The 21036-nt window shown below is 34.4% G+C and overlaps 1 protein-coding gene across 2 annotated transcripts in view; it reads right to left on the bottom strand.

Annotated features, from left to right (window-relative positions):
• The window catches only part of GPR107 (G protein-coupled receptor 107), a 99863-nt gene that overhangs the window by 7013 nt on the left and 71814 nt on the right, over positions 1-21036 (bottom strand). The window contains exons 16-18 of one of the 2 annotated variants that reach the window (XM_051980194.1): positions 19288-19371; positions 17220-17341; positions 13447-15868 (exon numbers count right to left, since the gene is read on the bottom strand). In XM_051980194.1, coding sequence (XP_051836154.1) covers positions 15832-15868; positions 17220-17341; positions 19288-19371 — 243 coding nt within the window. In that variant the 3' untranslated portion in view covers positions 13447-15831. Of the gene's footprint in view, positions 1-13446; positions 15869-17219; positions 17342-19287; positions 19372-21036 lie in introns of those variants that run through there. The other variant, XM_051980193.1, reaches the window with a different exon arrangement.

Raw genomic sequence — 21036 nt, 5'->3', positions numbered from 1 at the left:
CATACCCTTTGATCCAGCAGTGTTTCTATTGGGCTTATATCCCAAAGAAATACTAAAGAAGGGAAAGGGACCTGTATGTGCCAAAATGTTTGTGGCAGCCCTGTTTGTAGTGGCTAGAAACTGGAAAATGAATGGATGCCCATCAATTGGAGAATGGCTGGGTAAATTGTGGTATATGAATGTTATGGAATATTATTGTTCTGTAAGAAATGACCAGCAGGATGAATACAGAGAGGACTGGCGAGACTTACATGAACTGATGCTAAGTGAAATGAGCAGAACCAGGAGATCATTATACACTTCGACAACGATATTGTATGAGGACATATTTTGATGGAAGTGGATTTCTTTGACAAAGAGACCTAACTGAATTTCAATTGATAAATGACGGACAAAAGGAGCTACACCCAAAGAAAGAACACTGGGAAACGAATGTGAACTATCTGCATTTTTGTTTTTCTTCCCGGGTTATTTATACCTTCTGAATCCAATTCTCCCTATGCAACAAGAGAACTGTTCAGTTCTGTAAACATATATTGTATCTAGGATATACTGTAACATATTTAACATATATAGGACTACTTGCCATCTAGGGGAGGGGGTAGAGGGAGGGAGGGGAAAAAAATTGGAACAGAAACGAGTGCAAGGGATAATGTTGTAAAAAAAATTACCTTGGCATGGATTCTGTCAATATAAAGTAATTATTAAATAAAAATTAAAAAAAAAAGAGAAGTAAATAATAGCTTTTTATTTTCAAAATCCATGCAAAATAAGTTTTCAACGTTCACCTTTGCAAAATCTCATGTTCCAAAATTTTCTTCCTCCCTTCCTCTCCCCCCTCCCCTAGGTAATAAGTTATCCAATATATGTTAAACACGTACAATTTTTCTACAATATTGCCACATTTATCATGTTGCACAAGAACAGATCAAAAGGGAAAAAAAAGAGAAAACAAAAGGAAGCAAACAACAACAAGGTGAAAACACTATGCTTCAATCTATATTCAATCCCTATAGTCCCCTTTCTGGATATAAATGGCTCTCTCCATCATAAGTCTATTGTGCCTGGCCTGAATCACCTCATTGTTGAAAAGAGCCATGGCCCTCAGAATTTATCATTATTTCATAATCTTCTTGTTGCTGTATACAATGTCCTCTTGGTTCTACTCATTTCTCTTAGCATCAATCAGATCATGTAAGTCTTTCCAGACCTTTCTGAAATCATCCAGCTGATTGGTTTTTATAGAATAATATTCCATTACATTCATATACCATAATGTATTTAGCCATTCCCCAACTGATGGACATCCACTCAATTTTCAGTTCCTTACCAGTACAAAAAGAGCTGCTACAAATATTTTTGCACATTAAGATCCTTTTCCCTATTTTATGATCTCTTTGGGATATAGGCCCAGTAGATACACTGCTGGATCAAAGGGTATGCAGTTTGATAACCCTAGAAGGCATTTATTTATAAATGCTTATGAACTGATTTAATAGGCATGTTTAAGGGCTTAAATGCAAATGTCATATAATCAAAACATAAGGAAATGGGAGACCATGATAAGGAAAGGATACTAAGATATCATAATGAGTCCTTCACTGGGCCAGGATTAATAGTCCACCGAATTTTTATTATATGGTTAAAAAAAAATTAATTCTTCTGGAAAAAGTTGCCAGTGTCAGGTACTATTGGACAAACTGTGAAATTTGTATAGCTACTCTGGAAAATAATTTGGAACTATGACCAAAAAGCTATTAAATCATGTATATTCTTTATCCCAGTGACATCACTATATGCCCAAATAAGTCAAAAAAAGAAGAAAATGTACAAAAATATTTATTGGAGCTCTTTTTACAAGAGCAAAGAATTAGAAACTAATTGGACATCTATCAATAGAAGAATGATTAAACAAATTTTAATATATAAATATGATGGAACACTATTGTGCCATGTTAATCTAATACAGTAAAAACCTACAATACCCAAAGAGATAAGAATTCTGATTAATACAATGACCAGCTTGATCTCAATGAAGAAGCATGCTATCCACTTCCTGATTCAAGATGATTAGATATTTATTGAACATGACAATGAAAGAATTTGTTTTGCTTGATTATACATATTTGTTTCAAAGATTTTCTTGTTTTTTTTTTTTTTTGGTTCAATAGTTTTTGTCCATTAAAATATTTTAATTTAAAAAGATGTACTAGATGTTCATCATAAGTTAAGCTGAAGTCCCTTGTTAATGTAATCCAGGTGTGATTAGGAAGAGCAGTGTAATTGGAAAGACTATACCTCTCCAACTTTTGGCTGGGAATAATTGTATTTATTTTTCCAAAAACATGCAAAAATAGTTTTCAACATTTTTGTAAGATTTTTGTGTCCCCAATTTTTTCTCCCTCCCTAAGACCACAATCTGATCCATGTATACATATAAAATATTTTTAAACATATTGCCATATTTGTCTTGTTGTACAAGAAAAATCAGACCAAAAGGAAAACACTACAAGAAAGAAAAAGCAAACAAAATAAAACAAAAAAGGTGAAAACACTGTGCTTTAATCCATAGTTCTCTCTCTGGATACTGATGGCATTTTCCATCCCAAGTCTATTGAAATTGTCTTGGATCACCACATTGCTGAATTAAGTCTATCATAGCTGTTATGGAGATAACAAATAGAAGTAAGGTACTAAAGGAGCGGAGTTAAGATTGTAGTTCTCTGCCCTTTCCTAGAAGAGCAAAGTAGTATTCAACTGAGTCTGAGGCTGAAAGTGGTAAAGTAACTGCTAATCTAAGAGAGAATCCAGACTCTAATAGATTAACCAATAGACCAAATGGATCTTGTAAAGAGCCAGCCCAACAGTCAAGTGATTTACCTGGCCCAGCCTTGAAGCCAACTGATATGTCCAGTGGAAACACTCTGAGAAGCAAGTCCTATCTGGCAATAAAGCAACTAATCGATCACTGATACTTATGCCTTTTGTCTCATTGAATTTTGGAGGGATTCTCCAGAGAAAGAAAGCACATCAAAGCCTTGCAGTTTTGGAAATAAAAATTATCTTACCCCAAAAAGCCTGCTTATCATTGTACTTTTAAGTTTCTGCCATGAGTGTGGTACAATGGATATAGTGCCTGGCCTGGAGTCAGGAAGACTCCTCTTTCTGAATTCAAATCTGGCCTCAGACAATTACTAGCTATGTGACTCTGGGCAAGTCACTCAACCCTGTTTGCCTATTTCTTCATCTGTAAAATGATCTGGACAAGCAAATGGTGAACCATTTCAGTACCTTTGACAAGCAAACCCCATACAGGATCAGGAACAGTTGGACGTGACTGAAAATGATGGAGGAATAACAAACAAAAATGTGCCTCATGCTGGGAAAAAGGCTCTATATAGTTCCTAGCTTCTCACTTGGAGAAATGCCTATTTTAAAAGGAAGAAAGTTTCTAAATAGTACCATGTCAAGGCTGGATTAGGTTTAGATTTTTGTGCAAGAAATGGCGTCTCAATTACTAATTTTGCATTCCTGACCTTACAAGCTCTGGACTATTTATACTGTCACCTTATATAGCAATGATAATCCTGGGATCAACCTGTACTTAGAATAACACTTTGAAATGAAAGGTTTATTACCTGAAAGAAAGACAGGAAAACCACTTAGCCTGGATGGTGAAGATATAGTAATTCTTAATATCAGGAGTACTAGAACACATGTAGTGTAGAAATTCCTTCTTGTTCCTGAATCAGAAGTCTTCATTTCACCCTCAATCTCAAGTGTGAAACAACTCTCTGTTCTGATAAATTTGCTTTCAATCCAGACTGCCAGCTGTACAAAGATTTTACTTACAGACTGACATTATATAGTTATATTTATTCCTAAAATTCCTGTTGTCTTTTTTTACTTTGTGAGCTTGAACATGGTAGCAGTTGACCTCTATAAATAAAAGTCTGATATTATAGATCAGAATGAAAATTGATTTGACTTTAATAAGAACCTTGAATTCACGACTTAAAAGTGACAGTCTTTTATATACTGATAAAATCAAATGCAACAAAGTCTATTAAAGAAGCCAGGGTCACAAAAAGTAGAGCTCACCAACCTACATGGCTAATTCATTTATAATAGAAGAAAAATTTTAGAATTCAGTGAGGCAGAGCACGAATGGAATAGCTGAAAAGCATGGATGCTGAGAAACTAAAAATATGCTGAAATGGTAGAAACTGCATATACCATAATGCAATTTCAACAGTAGGATCAAGGCAACAGTATTCCCCCACTGATAAATAAGAGCTTCCTATATAGAAAGCTATTTATTACCAGCTTAATAAATTGTGTGTGTGTGTGTGTGTAACCAACTTTACTTCAGGAAAACCCAAATACCATATAATCTTATTTCACCTAAGAACAGTAATTCAAAAGGAGGTAGTGCTACCTATAAATTTTATGCAAATAAAGCTGAGATCAGTAAAATTTTTAAAAATTTAGTTGGAAGGGAAAGTCAGTCTTTTCTTCTTTTCATCTTTGCTGCCTATACTTCTTTTAAAAATTAAATTTAGTTAGAAAAAAATTTGTTTCCATTCCTTTCCCTTCTCACGCTCCTGCTCTAAACTGAAAAAGCAGGGGAAAAAACCCTCTATTGCAGACATGTATAGTGAAGCAAAACAAAATCTTGCATTAGCTATATCTGAGGGAAAAAAAAAAGTCACATTCTGCACTGACTCCTTCACCTCTCTATCAGAAGGTGGGTAGCATGTTTAATTGTTAGACCTTTGGACTGTGATTGATCAGAGTTCCTAAATCTTTCTAAGCACTTTGTCTTCCCTCTTCCCCTCTCCCCCCCTAGTAAATTTATTTATTTTTAATACACATTACTTCATGAATCATGTTGGGAGAGAAAAATCAAGAGCAAAAGGGAAAAGCCATGGCAAAGATTAAAAACACACGTACACAAAAGAAATGAACATAGCATGTGTTGATTTACATTCAGTCTCAGTCTCCTTAGTTCTCTTTCTGGATGCAGATGGCATTTTCTATCCAAAGTCTATGGGGATTATTTTGGGTCACTAAATCACTGAAAAGAACCAAGCCTTTCATAATTGATCACTGAACATTCTTGATGTTATTGTGTACAATTGTGTGTGCTTGTTTTACTCACCATCAGTTCATATAAATCTTTCCAGGCCTTTCTAAAATCAGCTTGTTCATCATTTTTTTTATAGAACAATAATATTTAATTACTTTCATATACCACAATTTGTTTAGCCATCCCCAAATTGATGGGTATCTACTCCTTTTTCAATTCTTTGTTATCACAAAAAGAGCTGCTACAAACATTTTTGTACATGTGAGTGCTTTCCTCTTCTTTAAGATTTCCTTGGGATATAGTCCTAGTAGTGGCTGCAGGATCAAAGAGTATACACAGTTTTATAGCCCTTTGAGCATAGTTCCAGATTGCTCTCCAGACTGGCTAGATCATTTCACAATTTCATCAACAATGCATTAGTGTCCCAGCTTTCCCACATCCCTTCCAGCATTTATTATTATCTTTTCCTGTCATTTTAATCAATCTGGGAGGTGTGAGGTAGTATGTCAGAATTGTTTTAATTTGCATTTCTCTAATCAATAGTGATTTAGAGCATTTTTCAAATAACTATAGATGGCTTTAATTTTATCTGAAAATTGTCTGTTTATATCCCTTAATCATTTATTAATCAGGGAATGATTTGAACTCTTATAAATTTGACATAGTTCTTTATATATTTTAGCAATGCTTTATTAGAAACCCTGGCTGTAAAGATTTTTTTAGCAGTTTGTCTTTATATCGTTATTGTATAATTGTTCTCTTGGTTCTGCTCATTTTACTTTGTATCAGTTCATACAAGTTTCTTGAGGTTTTTCTGAAACCATCTTATTTCCTATAGCATAATAGCATTCTATAGCCAGCTACAACTACAATAAGCTACAACTTATTCACTATTTCCCCAATTGAGGGGAACTCCTTTAGTTTTCAATATATATATATGTTAGTTTGTTTTGCTTAGTACCAGTCCTTCTCTTAACTTACTTCTTCTCTCTTATTCTCTTTTCTCCTTTCTTCCCCATCCCTTTCTATTTCCCTGTAGGGTTAAATGTATGTGTGTGTATGTATATTCTTTTTTCCTTTGATCATCTGAGATGAATTCAATTCTCGTCTACTCTTCCCATCCCATTCTCTTGTGTAGTCTTTTACTTGCACATCCTGTTTATGTAGTATTTTTCCTTATCTTCTCCATCTTTCCCTTTCCATTTCTTTTTTGAAGCTTAAGACACAACAAAACCAATCCCAGGCCTTCTAATTAGATTTCCTCTGTAATTCCCAATGATAAGCTTCAAAGGGAACACATATTCAGTCATCTCTTCATACAAGAGTATAAACAGGTTAGCCATATGAAGTCTCTGATGATGGTTCCCTCATGTTTACCTTTTTATATTTCTTTTAACTCTCAAAGTTCAAAGTTTCTATGTAACTCTGGTCTTTTCATCTGGACTGCTTATACGTTTTCTATTTCATTAAAAATCCATTTTCCCTTCTAAAGGATGATATTCATTTTTGCTAGGTAATATTTTACCTATTAATATTTTAAAACTATATTTCCTTATAGAATACTATATTCTATACTGTATTTTACAGTAGTGGCTGCTAAATTTTGTTGGATCTTGATTATATCTCTGTATTACTTGAATTCTTTCTTTATGGGTGTAGATGGTACTTTCTTTTTGACCTGGAAGCTCTGACCTTTGGCAACTATATTCCTAGACGTTTTCATTCTGTGGTTTCTTTCAAGAGGTAACCTGTAGACTCTATTTTTTCTTCACCCTCCATTTCCTCAGAGATTTGAGCAGGTTATTTTTTTTTTAAACAATTTTTTGAAATGTGACTTGGTCATGACTCAGGTAATTCAAGGATTCTTAAATTATTTTCTAGTTTCATGTTTTCACTATGAAATACCTTTTATATTTCTCATAGTATTTTTGCATTCTATTTGGACAATTCTAATTATCAGGAAGTTAGCTACTAGGGCAAAGTTTTTTATTTCTTTGCTAAACTGCTAATTCCCTTTCTACGTCTTTCTTCCACATTTCTCATTATGTTTTCCTTTAATACTCTGTTTTCATTTAGAAAAAGTTTTGAAGTTTAAAACAAAACAAAACAAAACTCTTGTTTCATTTCTTCCAGAAATTCTAGTTGAATCTGCCCAATTTTATTTTCAATTTAAAAAAATTTCCTTCAATCCCCTCCCATACTCATTGAAAAAGTAAGAAATATGATACCCATTATACATAGGAAGCTGTGCCAAATATATTTCCATATTAGACATTCCCCCCAAAAATAGGCAAGAAAAAAAATTTTTAATGGGAAAAAAGCAAAATCAAAAACCAAAACCCCTTAAGTCTGCATTCACAACTCATCAAATCTCTCTCTCTGGAGGTAGATTTTTCATCATGAGTATTTTGGATCATTGTACTAATAGATCAGAGGACCTAACATTTCACATTAATCATAGTATTACATAAAATATTCTCTAGGTTCTGCTCACTTTACTTTATATCAAGTAATAAAATCTTCTCAACTTTTTCTTAAACTATTTTGCTCATCATTTCTTACAGCACAAGAGTGAATTTCGTTGAAATTATATATTACATACCACAATAGTCATTTCCTCATATGATGAGCATTCTTTCAATTTCCAATTCTTTGTTGTCACAGAAACAGAAAACAGAAATGTTTTCATACATGAGTCATTTTCCCTTTTCTCTGATCTCTTTGAGATATAGACTTAGTAGCAATACCATTGTGTACAAAGGGCCAAAGGGTATGAACAATTGTATACTAGACATAGTTCCAAATTGCTCTCCAGAATGGTTAGACCAGTTCATAGTTCTACCAAAAGTGCATCACTGTTCCTATTTTTCCCATATTCTCTCTAGCATTTGTCATTTTCTTTTCCTGTCATGTTAGCCAATCTGACAGCTATAACATGGTAACTCAGAATTGTTTTAATTTGCATTTCTCTAATTCTTAGGGAGTCAAAAGCATTTTTCATGTAACTACTGATAGTTTTAGTTTCTTCTTCTGAAAACTGCCTGTTCATATCCTTTGACCATTTATCAATTGGGGAATGGTACTTAATTTTATAAAACTGGCTCCATTCTCCATTTATTTGAGAAATGAGACATTTATCAGAGAAAGTTGCTCTAAAATTTTTCCAACCCAGATTCATGCTTTCCCTCTAAATTTGACTTCATTGGTTTTGTCTGTACAAAAACATTCTAATTTTAATAATAAAAAAATTTATCCATTTGAACTCCTGTGATCTCACTTCTTGTTTGGTCATGAACTCTTCTTTTAACTAGAGAGGTAATTTTTTCCACACTCCCAATGTGTGGAAAAATTGGATTATGACATTACCCTTTATGGCTGATTAATTTGGGTTGCATCCCAAACAGATCACAAAAGAGGGCAAAGGACCCACATGTGCAAAAATATTTGTAACAGCTCTTTTTGCAGTGGCCAGGAATTGGAAATTGAGCGAATGCCCATCAATTGGAGAATGGCTGAATAAGTTATGGCATATGAATGTAATGGAATATTTTTGTTCTGTAAGAAATAAACAAGTTGATTTCAGAAAAGCGTGGAAAGACCCTACATGATCTGATGCTAAGTGAAGTGAGCAGAATCAGGAACAACAAGATTATGTGATGATCAACTGTTGATAGATTTAGCTTTTCTCAGCAATGCAATGATTTAAGGCAATTCCAATAGACTTTGGATGAAGATGGCATTTTCCATCCCAAGAGAGAATTATGAAATCTTAATGTTGATAGACACATAGTATTTTCACCTTTTTTCTTTTTCTTTCTTTTCTGTTTGATTTTTTTTCTTGTGGTATTTTCCCTTTTGTTCTGATTTTTTCTGTGAACAACATGACAAATATGGAAATACATTTAAAAGTATTGTTCATGTATAACCTAACTCAGATTGCCTTTTTTAAAAAAAACAGATGTTCATATTTGTCATGGTATATAAGAAAAAGCAGAACAAAAGGGAGAAAAAACCAAAAGAAACAAAAAGGTGAAAATACTATGCTTTAATCTACATTCAGTCTTTTTGAATGTGATTGACGTTTTCCAGTCTAATCTATTAGAACTGCCTTGAATCACTGCATTATTGAAAAGAGCCAAGTCCATCACAATTGATCATCTCATAATCTTTTTATTATTGTGTACAATATTCTCCTGGTTCTACTTACTTCACTCAGCATCAGTTCATGTAGGTCTTTCCATGCTTTTCTGAAATCAGGCTGTTCATCATTTCTTATAAAATAATAATATTCCATTATATTCATATACCAGAATTTATTTAAGTCATTCCCCAATGGATGGGCATCTACTCAGTTTCCAATTCCTTGCCACTATAAAAAAAGCTGCTATAAACATTTTGCACATATGGGTGTTTTTCACTTTTTTGTGATCTCTTTGGGATGCACAACCCTGTAGTAACATTGCCAGATCAAAGGATACACAGTTTTATAGCCCTTTGGGCACAGTGCCAAATTGTATTCCAGAATGGTTGAATCATTTCACAATTCCACCAACAATGCATTAGTGTTCCAGTTTTCCCACATCCCCTTCAACATTTATCATTATCTTTTCCTGCCATCTTAGCTACACTCTGAAAGGTGTGAGGTCATAGCTCAGAGTTGTCTTAATTTGTATTTTTCTGAACAATACTGATTTAGAGCATTTTTTTTCATATAGCTACAGAAGGCTTTAATTTCTTTATTGATGGGGAAGCTAAGGAAGGAAGAGAGAAAAAATTGGGAACACAAAATCTTATAAAAATGAATGTTGGGGCAGCTAGATGGTACAGTGGATAGAATTCTGGCCCTGAAGTCAGAGGACCTGAGTTCAAATCTGACCTCAGACACTTAATACTTCCTAACTGTGTGAGTCTGGGCAAGTCATTTAACTCCAATTACCTCAGCAAAAAAAGAAAAAAAAAAGAATGTTGAAAACTATCTTTACATGTATTTGGAAAAACAAAATACCATTGAGGAAATAAATAAAGTACCCATTTTGAGCTTATTTTGCACCACAAAGATTCTTAAACAAGTGTTGGTTGAACTAACACAATCTGTGGGCCAGCTGGGAGAACACTACATTGCTAAAGTTTGCAGAAGCTAGTCACTTGATATGGAGACACTCTCCTTGACCCAAAGTTGTAGCCATCACTATTTTGGGTAGAAATCTTGAAAGGGGAGAGAATTATTTCCTTAGAGATTTTGACAATCCCAGATCACTTTATTGTTAAGAAGAGAAAGGACAAAAGTATCCTACAAAGGAATCTTTATTCTTTCTATATGGATGTGTGTGTATGTGTATATATATATTCATTCTGCCTTTGGTAACAATGTAACTAAAAAGTCTTATTGTAGATGTTAATATTAACGAATACAGGCCTGAAGATCACAGACATCTATCTTTCTAAAGCATAGAAAAATATTCCACTGACATAACCCATTATCATTTACTCTTTGCTGATTTATATGTAATGGCTGACCTTGTTTAGAAAAGAGTTCACACATTTCTGTGAAATACATACAATGTTGCTTCTACTACACAGCCGGACTATACTGGGAAATGTTGTATTCATATCATTAAATAAGACAATGGACCTTTTGATATCTAGTATCCCTTTCTTCACTGATCCTAAAATACTTAACTCAGAAATAAAATGCAAGCTAAAGTTTTCTCTATCAAAGACTAAACCTTTCTTAGATTAAGATAATCTGGTTTGGGGGAAAAAAGTAAGAAAGAGAAGATCAACAAAAATTGACATATAAATAGACAGAACATATTCCTTGAAAATTCTATTTGCCAAGTTTCTGGAAATACATGGACAATTTTTTCTTCTTTTCTATCTTCTCTCCCCTTTTTCCTTTACAATCTAAAGATAATCTACTCTGTCAAAATGAAATAGATGTTAAAATCAGCCAATATGGGAATGTTGTAGCATGAAATCTGTATTTCGCACTATCCTATTTTACCAGTAAATTTTCAAGAAGCTGACCACAATTAGCCCTTTCCAAGCATTACCAATCTCACAAGATTTCAAGAATAGCATTTCTGTAGCTCAAGTGAGCTAAATATGACCCACTGTCTGTTATTTCACTCTAATGGGGCCTCCAACGGATTCTCTTGATGTTAGCGCCAAACTTAGGATCTGCATGGTACAGCATCAACAAAGAGTAAGTCAGTATTACATTAGTGTCTCAAAGATCTCAATAAGGAACTTGGGAAATTTCAGCAATTTCTTTGCTTCACATTTTTCTTCTAGCCCAGGTGCAAATGACAAAGTGACCAAAGAGTTCACTGGCATTGCTATAGAGAGCTATCCTTCAATAGATCTGTGGTCAATGGCCATCTGTTACTCCTCTTGCTCTTATTATATAACTGACCCAGCTGCTTTTCCAATGTGATAAGAAATGCACTTATGGTGAACTGGGCAAAAAGCTTTGCAAATGATTCAATTAATAGCAATGCCATAATGATCATCATTGTAAGTTGTTCAGTTGTTTTTCAGTTGCATATAACTCTCCATGACTCCATCTGAGGTTTTCTTGGCAGAGATACTAGGGTGGCTTGCCATTTCCTTCTCCAGCTCATTCTATAGATGAGAAAACTGAGGCTAATAGAGTTAAATGACTTGCCCAGAGTCATACAGCTAGTAAATGTCTCAGGCTGGATTTAAACTCAGGTACTTTTGACTCCAAGCCTAGTGCTCTTTCCATTTAGCAAATGATTCAACTGACAGATAAGCCATGATAATTGTCCCAGTAAAGAAGAGACCCCTCATATAGAATCTCAGACCTACAGAACTTTGAGCAGCTGTAGAGTTATCTCCTCCATCATCACTGTCTCCACATTACAGCTGAGGAAAAAGGCCCCAGAGGTGACAAGGCATCTTGCTCAAGGCCATATAAATGCTAATAGAAAAACCAAGATTAATTAGAGGCGAGACCTTCTGCCTTTCTGTCTGGCATTCTGAATTTCACTGTGTTGCAACCTGAGTAATTAACATGGCCGTTTCTAAAACCAAACACAGAATGGCCTCTGGATTTAAGTGTTGCTCGGCATAGATAATAGATGACTACAGCAGACTTCCATTTCCCAGCTTCTACTTCTCACAACAAATCAAATCATCAACAGGCTGCAAGAGGTTAATAGCAGTCTTGAGAAGGGTAGACTGGAAGTCTAACTCTAAGGAAAGCATTTCCTCCCCTATTGCTCTTAGTAACAGCATGACAGAAATAATCCAGATCACCATGACTAACTGTAAAGGCTACTGAGTCTAGTAATTAAAATTGCATTTAATACTTTTTAACTTGCTGAATTTTTAATAACAAGTGAAATTACTGAAAATTAGAAGTATCTTTGTGAATCTCCTCCCAGAGAAACACAATGAAGTGAGAGGGGAAGGGGACTAAAACTGAAAATCAGTGTTACTTATAATTAAGCCATCATTATATCTTCTCACAGGGAGACATCATGTTTGGTTGGTAGTTTAATAATTGCATATAAAGCAAACAATTGTTCTCTCTGAAATCATGAACAGAAAGGATTTTCACTAAGTGGCATGGCTGAAATAAGAATCTATATAGCCTTTCCTGACACATGGATTTTCTCTGAAATACTCATAAATAACTAATCAGAAATATTATCAACCAATAGACTATATAACAGCATTGTGACAGTCACAGGAAGTTTTAGAGCAAAACATCAGATAGGAGGTAAGATAGAAATCACAAACAAGAAATGTATCAGAGGAAAATCTCCAAAAACTGTTCAGATCAGAGGAAAGAAAAAGTGGAGAACACTGGACAAATCAGAGCCCAAAGGCCTTCCAGAATGTTGTTTGTCACAAAGAAGTTGAACTCTAGGAAGGGTTCTTCACTACAAATAAAGTCCAAATCTGGTCTTCTAAACTTCAACCATGAAAAAGCTGTGAAGCACTCATGTGTAATAATCTGTTTAGGCCTACTAGGCTTTTGATTGCCTGTGAGGTAATCACAGCCCCATGTGGATGATTTTCCCCTAGTGAGTACAGAAAACTAATAGTCTATTTGAAATAGGTTTGCCTACTTTTAGGGATAGGCATAAGGGATAAAAGGAGGATTATAATGGACTGGCAAAAGATACTATGTTTTGAAAGAATGATGTAAGTACTCTATTCCTTCAGAATAACAACTTCTAGAGGAAATAACTTTTGGTGTTTTTAGTTCTCCTCAAATTTCTTGTCTCTGTATATTTACATAGAATCTTCTCTTATACCTAAAATACATTCCTTCTCTTTTGATATGTCCTGGCAAGTTAACAGGAGACATGGTGGGTAAAAGATGAAATGACTGAGGAAACAACCAAACTCCCATGCATACTGATTTTAAAAAGCAATGCAGGCCAACCCAAATGTGTAACAAATCAGGACCAGCTACCTTCCTCAACTTTGGCACTTCTGAGTCACAAGACAGAGTCAATGTGACTCACTCAATTCCTACCAACTACTTGGTATTCTAATTCTTTCAATTCCCTCAGTGACATGAATAGATGTTTGGCTCAGTTTAAACTCCTTTCTTTTATTTTTTCCAGATGAAAGTGTTTCTTTTCCTTCTCAAATTTTTCTTAGAGCTTTTAGAATCACCTGCATTCTTTGTGTGGGAGAACTACATTCTACCTTGTCTTATGCTGCCTGTGTCTATAAGATAACATCATTGTCTGAAAGATAGGGATGAGGTCATTTTGACATCTCTGTATTCTCAGAACTTAACATCTGATGGGTGCTTAACAAGTTTAGAAAGGCTTCAAGTCTTTCTAAAAGATGAAACTGTGGCTGCGTTTGGTTGAAATGATTTCTAAGATATTAAGACAAAAGTCATCTAGAAATGACATTTCCCTAATCAGAAAAGGGAAATAATAGTTCTGGATTGCTTCTCCTATTTGGGCTTTTCAATCTCATTCAGATGAATATAGATTGCATTAATAACCTGAACTTGAATTCAGGCCTTTTCAGCTGTGCCACCTCTAATAAAATTCTTTTTTTTCTCCTCCCCCTTTCACTCCCCCCCCCCCCCCCCGTGGGAATTGGGGTTAAATGACTTGCCCAGGGTCACACAGCTAGGAAGTGTTAAATGTCTGAGGCCAGATTTGAACTCAGGTCCTTCTGACTTCAGGGCTGATGCTCTATCCACTGCACTACCTAGATGCCCCACCATCTCTAATAAATTCATAGAATTTTTTCAACAAAGAAATTTTTATTAACTCAGGAGAAGTTTCCCAGATGTACCTTTCTTCATTCATTTATTTATTTATTTAGGTGGAAAGCAGTTCAATTTTTTTCTTCTTTAAGGCTTTTCAGTCTTATTAGTTTCAATCCATAAAGATGTATCTATGGATAGATGGTATGGGATAGATGGTTGTTCTCCTTCACAGACTTCATTTTTATAAGATAAAATCCTGTGGCATAGTACCAAAAATCTCCCACTCCCTCAATAGCCAGTGTATGTATATGCATTTAGTAGCTTCCTTGGTGGCAACACCTATCTTCAAGTCCCATAATTGTGTAGTAAAGTCTTATCTTTACTGCAGAAATTCTCATTTACTTCTTAGATGCAGAGAATACAGCCTATGTTGGAGTGAATAAATCAGATCACTTTATCAAAGCTCAGAGAAACTTCTGTGTGCCATGTTTTCCCCAGCTGAACTGAACCCTTTTTTCAGTTTTTAGTTAAATTCACACACAGATATCTAATAATCCCAAGCAAGAAAAGGCCTTAGGGCACTTAAAGGCAAAATTTCACTAAGAATAGTCAAATAATTAATTTCTGAATGGCTTACAGAAGTCACTTAAAATTATTTAGCAGAATAAATCTGGTTGTTAGGACTATCACTTTCATTTTATCTGGAGTATAAACTCTATGTTTGCCAGAACATATTAATTAGCTCACACTTCTCTTTGTCCAGTGACAGTTTAGCTTTTTGACCACTGATGCACTTGCACCATCATATTACATGAATATTCACAATTTCTTCTAAAGCATCTATTATCACACCTACACTAAAAAGTGGCAAAAGGAAACAAATATAAGATGATGAAAGATACAGGGATGTCTTCAAGTTTCATCATATATGAGTTAAGAAACTTATAGCCAATTAATGTTTCTTCTAGCACTATTATTCAGTAACAAAGTATGTGGAATAAAAAGCCCCCATGGATCTCATTTCTTAACTCATTATTATTTAAACACATTATTTTTTTAATATTAAAATTGAAAAGTTGCAACCTGAAAATATATTACAGAGAGGATAGTTTTTTCTCTCATATGTTGCCACAGAGATAAAGTCTAATTGAAATTCTGTCAGCATGGTGGATTGCAGATGCTACTGCTTATTAAATTGACTCCAGTTTGTGGGTCCTTAGCAGGAAAGCAACTTACTAGGATTTTGCTAATTCTGCAAATATATTTCCTGTTACTGTCTTACTTGCTTTTTTTCACTGCTGGTTCATTCAGAATCAAGGGAAAAGAAAAATATTTGTTCTTTGAAGAGGGTGGTAATACTGACCCACGAGTATAGTACACTCTTTGAATTATTTTTCTAGTAGCAGTAATAAATATAAAAAAAGTCATTACATATTTTAATCGTTTGGATTACATGTAAGCATGCATGGGCTGTTTCTCATCATTTAAGGTGCAAAAAATCAAATGCTTCCAGCATTGCATACAAAGAACTTCAGGCACACAGCAAGCGCTTAATAGATGTGGTTGATCTGACAAAATAAAAGAGAATATAAATATGGTTGCTTTCTGGGTAAACCCCCTCAACAAATCCACAAATCAATTAAAATCCTGCATTTGTCAAGCAAGTATGGATTATATCATCTGATGCATTTTCTGAGTTCTATACCTTTTACTTCTCTCAAGACTGACAAGGGAGAGACTTGGTAAGAGGTAAGTGAAGGGAGTAGAACCAAGAGAACATTGTACACAGCAAAAACAAGATTATACAATGATCAATTCTGATGGATGTAGCTCTTTTCAACAATGACGTAATTCAGGTCAATTCCAATAGACTTGTGATGGAGAGAGCTATCTGCATTCAGAAAGAGGACTGTGGGGACTGAATGTGGATCACAACATAGTATTTTCACCTTTTTTGTTGTTGTTTGCTTTTTGTTTTCTTTCTCATTTTTTCCCCTTTTTGATCTGATTTTTCTTGTGCAACATGATAAATGTGGAAATATGTATAGAAGAATTACACATATTTTTAACATATTGGATTAATTGCCATTTAGGGGAGGAGGTGGGTGAAGGGAGGGAGAAAAATCTGGAACACAAGGTTTTTCAAGGGTGAATGCTGAAAACTATCTTGGCATATATTTTGAAAATAAAAAGTATAATAAAAGTATAATAAAGTATAAAAAAGTATAATAAAGCATAATAAAAAGACATTGACAAGGACCTCTTCCTTTTTAAAAAATTGGAATTCATTTCAGAATTCCTCTATGAATTACAATTATTTCCATTCTGAAATAAAAGCTTTAAAGCCACTTGTTATATATTAAACAGAAAGGTCCACTTTAACAGTCATATGAATTTAATGGTAATGCATTAACTAGGACAGTCAACCAAACTTCATGATTACAAATGATATTTGTAAATATGCAAGATTAGCAGATTTAATACAAACAACAGACTACTGAACTTTCAGTTACCAGCTCCTAAAGACAGAAGCTAAAATGGACTATCACCTATTCACAATGGTTTTGAATCTACCCAAAGTATCCAAGTATATTCCAAGTCCTAAATGTCATCAGCAACACATTACATTAATTACTAAAAGGAACTATAAACCTAAATACATCAACCATTCTTAAAAAGTGGCAATCTCTAATTTAAGCTGGAAAAAAAAAAGTGCAATGCTTGGCAGACACTTCACACAACTAGGTTATGGACTTCTAAATCTTTCTGTCAAATAAAGAAGAAGTGTACCTCTAGTGCATCTAAATAGGCTAACTCAGTCTATCCGAGTCATACTGGGTATTTATATTCAATGAAGACTAAGATGGACAAAGAAAGAAAAAAAAGGATCTTTTAGAGAAGAGGATAGAGGTTTCTTACACAGATTCCATTTCCAAATCATCATCTTCCTGAGACAGCTGCAGGTAGGGGTTATCAGATGCTGGGCGGAATTTATAGCCAGTCAGGACAAAGAACACCAGAGTTGCCATTTCATCCAATAGCTGCAAAATAAAAGATATCCCCCATAAAGGAATTAACCAAGACAATATTTGATACAGAAATGACATTAAACAAAGTAACACTGACAATCCTCTTTCCTACAGTTAATCTTTACTTTTCTATTAGACTCAAAATTCACTGATCCCAGTGTCTCATTAGGGCAGTTTCGCCAAAGTGTCATCTTTTAGTACTATTCCAAGAAAATGAATTTAGAAGCATTCACTTTAAAAGCTCACTCATGAGCTATGCTTTTTTTTTTTTTTTTTTTAACTTTTTATTGACAGAACCCATGCCAGGGTAATTTTTTAGGCATTATCCCTTGCACTCACTTCTGTTCCGATTTTTCCCTTCCCTCCCTCCACCTCCTCCCCCAGATGGCAAGCAGTCCTTTACATGTTGAATAGGTTACAGTATATCCTAGATACAATATATGTTTGCAGAACTGAACAGTTCTCTTGTTGCACAGGGAGAATTGGATTCAGAAGGTATAAATAACCCGGGAAGAAAAACAAAAATGCAAGCAGTTTATATTCATTTCCCAGTGTTCTTTCTTTGGGTGTAGCTGCTTCTGTCCATCCTTGATCAATTGAAACTGAATTAGCTCTCTTTATCGAAGAGATCCACTTCCATCAGAATACATCCTCAAACAGTATCATTGTTGAGGTATATAATGATCTCCTGGTTCTGTTCATTTCACTTAGCATCAGTTCATGTAAGTCTCACCAGTCCTCTCTGTATTCATCCTGCTGGTCATTTCTTACAGAACAATAATATTCCATAACAATCATATACCACAATTTACTCAACCATTCTCCAATTGATGGGCATCCATTCATTTTCCAGCTTCTAGCCACTATAAACAGGGCTGCCACAAACATTTTGACACATAAGATCCCTTTCCCTTCTTTAGTATTTCTTTGGGGTATAAGCCCAGTAGAAACACTGCTGGATCAAAGGGTATGCACAGTTTGATAACTTTTTGAGCATAGTTCCAAATTACGAGCTATGCTTTTTAAAGGAAAATAAACCTTCCTCAAAATTGTTTGGCAGCTCCGAATAGTTAATTTATTACTCATATTCTTATCTTACAAGGAAACTTTAGTCTGAAGACATTAGTAACTTAGTTATATAGATGATTTAGTGCCAGAATTAAGATGTGAACTCAGTTTTCCTAACATTAAATCTAACACTGCTTTTTTAAAGTAAGAAGATCCCTTAGGATCTCTTACACATTACATTTCTATTTATGTTATGCTGCAGTGCAGCAATAGTGGATAGAGAGTTGGATTTCATGTCAAGAAGACCTGAATTCAAATTCTACCTTTGATCCATACTAACTATATGTTGTTGTGTAGCCAAGAACAAAACAATCAAAACTTATCAGCTCCAAGAAAATCTCTAGGACAAGGTTGTTAGAGGACTTGCTGTGTATAGGTGTAGGGAATTTTCATACCATGAGTCCCCTAAATTGGTGAAATACACGCCTGCCTTCCCAGCCCCACAAATTTTTTTTTTTAATTAAAAAAAAGCTATTAGAGCTGGTGGGGACAAGGTATCAAAGCTGTTTTATATAAACAAATCCATAAATAAAGGGAAAAAATAATTTTAGCACATGAAGAGAAACTTTAATTATCAAGGGCACAACCTATCTTTTTTTTTTTCCTCTGCTTAGGCTCCATCTTCCCTGCCCCCATTCTCCCTGCCAAAATCTTTATAAAATGAAAAATAAAATCAATAATGCAATTACTTCCAGATTTTCCAAAGACCCAGCATCTTTGATGGACAAAATATTTTTAATCGAAAATAATCAGAAAAAGAACTTAGCAGTTTATCCTTAGGTAATGAGATAATAGTAGAGAGCTATCATTGATTTTCTTTCTGGAGTGGGAGATGCTGTTACATTCATTTAGCTGGAAGTCTGATATGTTTCCTTCTGATATGTGCATACCTGGTAGAGCCATTTCCATTGGAATGGAACAGCAAGTTTGAGGAGAATTGCAATGATCCTTGTGAAATAAATATAAGAGACAATCTAAAGAAAAAGGAAAAGGTAAAATAAGTAAAATCCACACTGCCTTCATGACACCATTCTCTTCTACTCAAATGCATTTAAAATTATAGAAAGCCATTTGGAGCATATCACTATAGGTTTATAATGTTAGTTAATAAATATGGGGCGAGAGGGTAAGGAAAAAAACTGATTTTGTAGCAGTTATACTTTAAATGATACCTTCATTATCTCTAGACAATATAAGTGTTCATCATAGTCCAGCTAGAGAAGACTGCAAAACATTTAAAGTATGGCCAATCAAAATTCTAAAATGATCCCTTTGGTATGTCATTCAAATATACCCCTTCGCTATATTCAGCAGAAAATAATGTCTTTGTTGGTTTTAGTCCCCAAAAGATAAATTTCAATCCTTAGGCTTGAGAGTTTTATTTGTAATGGTTTTTCAAAAGTGACAATAGAAAAGAATGCAACAAAAGAGAATCCAAACATTCAGATCCTCACATTTCTGCTCCATCAAAGTGAGGGGCACATTCAAGGAAATTTAAAATATTAAATTCTTTCCCTTGCTGATACAAGACAGCCTTGAAACACCGCTCTGGAATATTTAAACAACAACTTATTGTCATATGCTTGCTTTGTTTTTTTTTTCCCCAGCCTTTTCTTTTAAAAATTTAAAAAAAAAATTTTTTTTTACAATATCTTTCAAAATATATGCACCATTCACCCTTGCAAAATCCTGTGTTCCATATTTTTCTCCCTCCCTCTCTACCTTCTCTCTCCCCTAGACATCAAATAATACAATATAGATTACACATGTTTGATTCTTCTAAATACATTTCCACATTTATCATGTCATATGGTTTTAACCACAATGCCTGTCTTAATCATCAAATCTCATTGAGAGTAGAGGGTTTGGATGGTCTCAAATGTTCCAATTTCACAAAGTTTGGATGAAATACTCCTGACTTTGCAATCTGAGGTTAAACTCTTAAGGCACACATATTTAGAGACAGTCCTACAATGACTCCTTTATCTGGCTCAAGAGTAGAAATATTTAATCTCCAGATTTAGTTTTTTAAGTAACAAATACAACCAATTGGTTCATGGTTCATGCACTCCTGTCATCTTTGCTATTTACAACTCTAACATTTGCTTTGGAAAGTGAACTATTTGAAGCTGCTCACAATTCCAAAGCCACAGATGGTGTGATAAGATTCATAAAACACTTCTTTCACAATGAGCAGACCAATTCTAGAAGGTTCTTGCTTGCCACCCCCACAAAGGGTCTGGAATCTCATCTTTTTAGGAAAAATCTGTGAACTGAATGACTTCTAACAAGTTCCATTTGTAATGCTATAATTAAGAAATGTTTCTCATCTGTTATCTCGTTTTCAAGATTAAAAAAAAAAAAAACCTGCTACAAATACTTTTTCTGTTCTCAAAGAATGGAAGTTCTTTACCAGGGAGTATACAGCTATAAAATAGCTATATTGTAGCTGTATTTTCTCTATGCTTATATGTATACTATTTTGAGGGCAGGGACTGTTTCATTTTTGTTTCTGTATCCCTAACTCCTAGGACATGTGACACAGTGTAGGTACATAATATACTGATTGATGATATTCTATTCTTACTGAAAAAGATGACAAGTAACAGGTATTTGCTATTTTATTCAATAAAAGAAAA

Source organism: Antechinus flavipes, chromosome 2 (genome assembly GCF_016432865.1).
Source record: "Antechinus flavipes isolate AdamAnt ecotype Samford, QLD, Australia chromosome 2, AdamAnt_v2, whole genome shotgun sequence".
Lineage (NCBI taxonomy): Eukaryota > Metazoa > Chordata > Mammalia > Dasyuromorphia > Dasyuridae > Antechinus > Antechinus flavipes.
The sequence above is the reverse complement of the archived record's forward strand: the minus strand, read 5'-3'. Positions and strand labels throughout refer to the sequence as shown.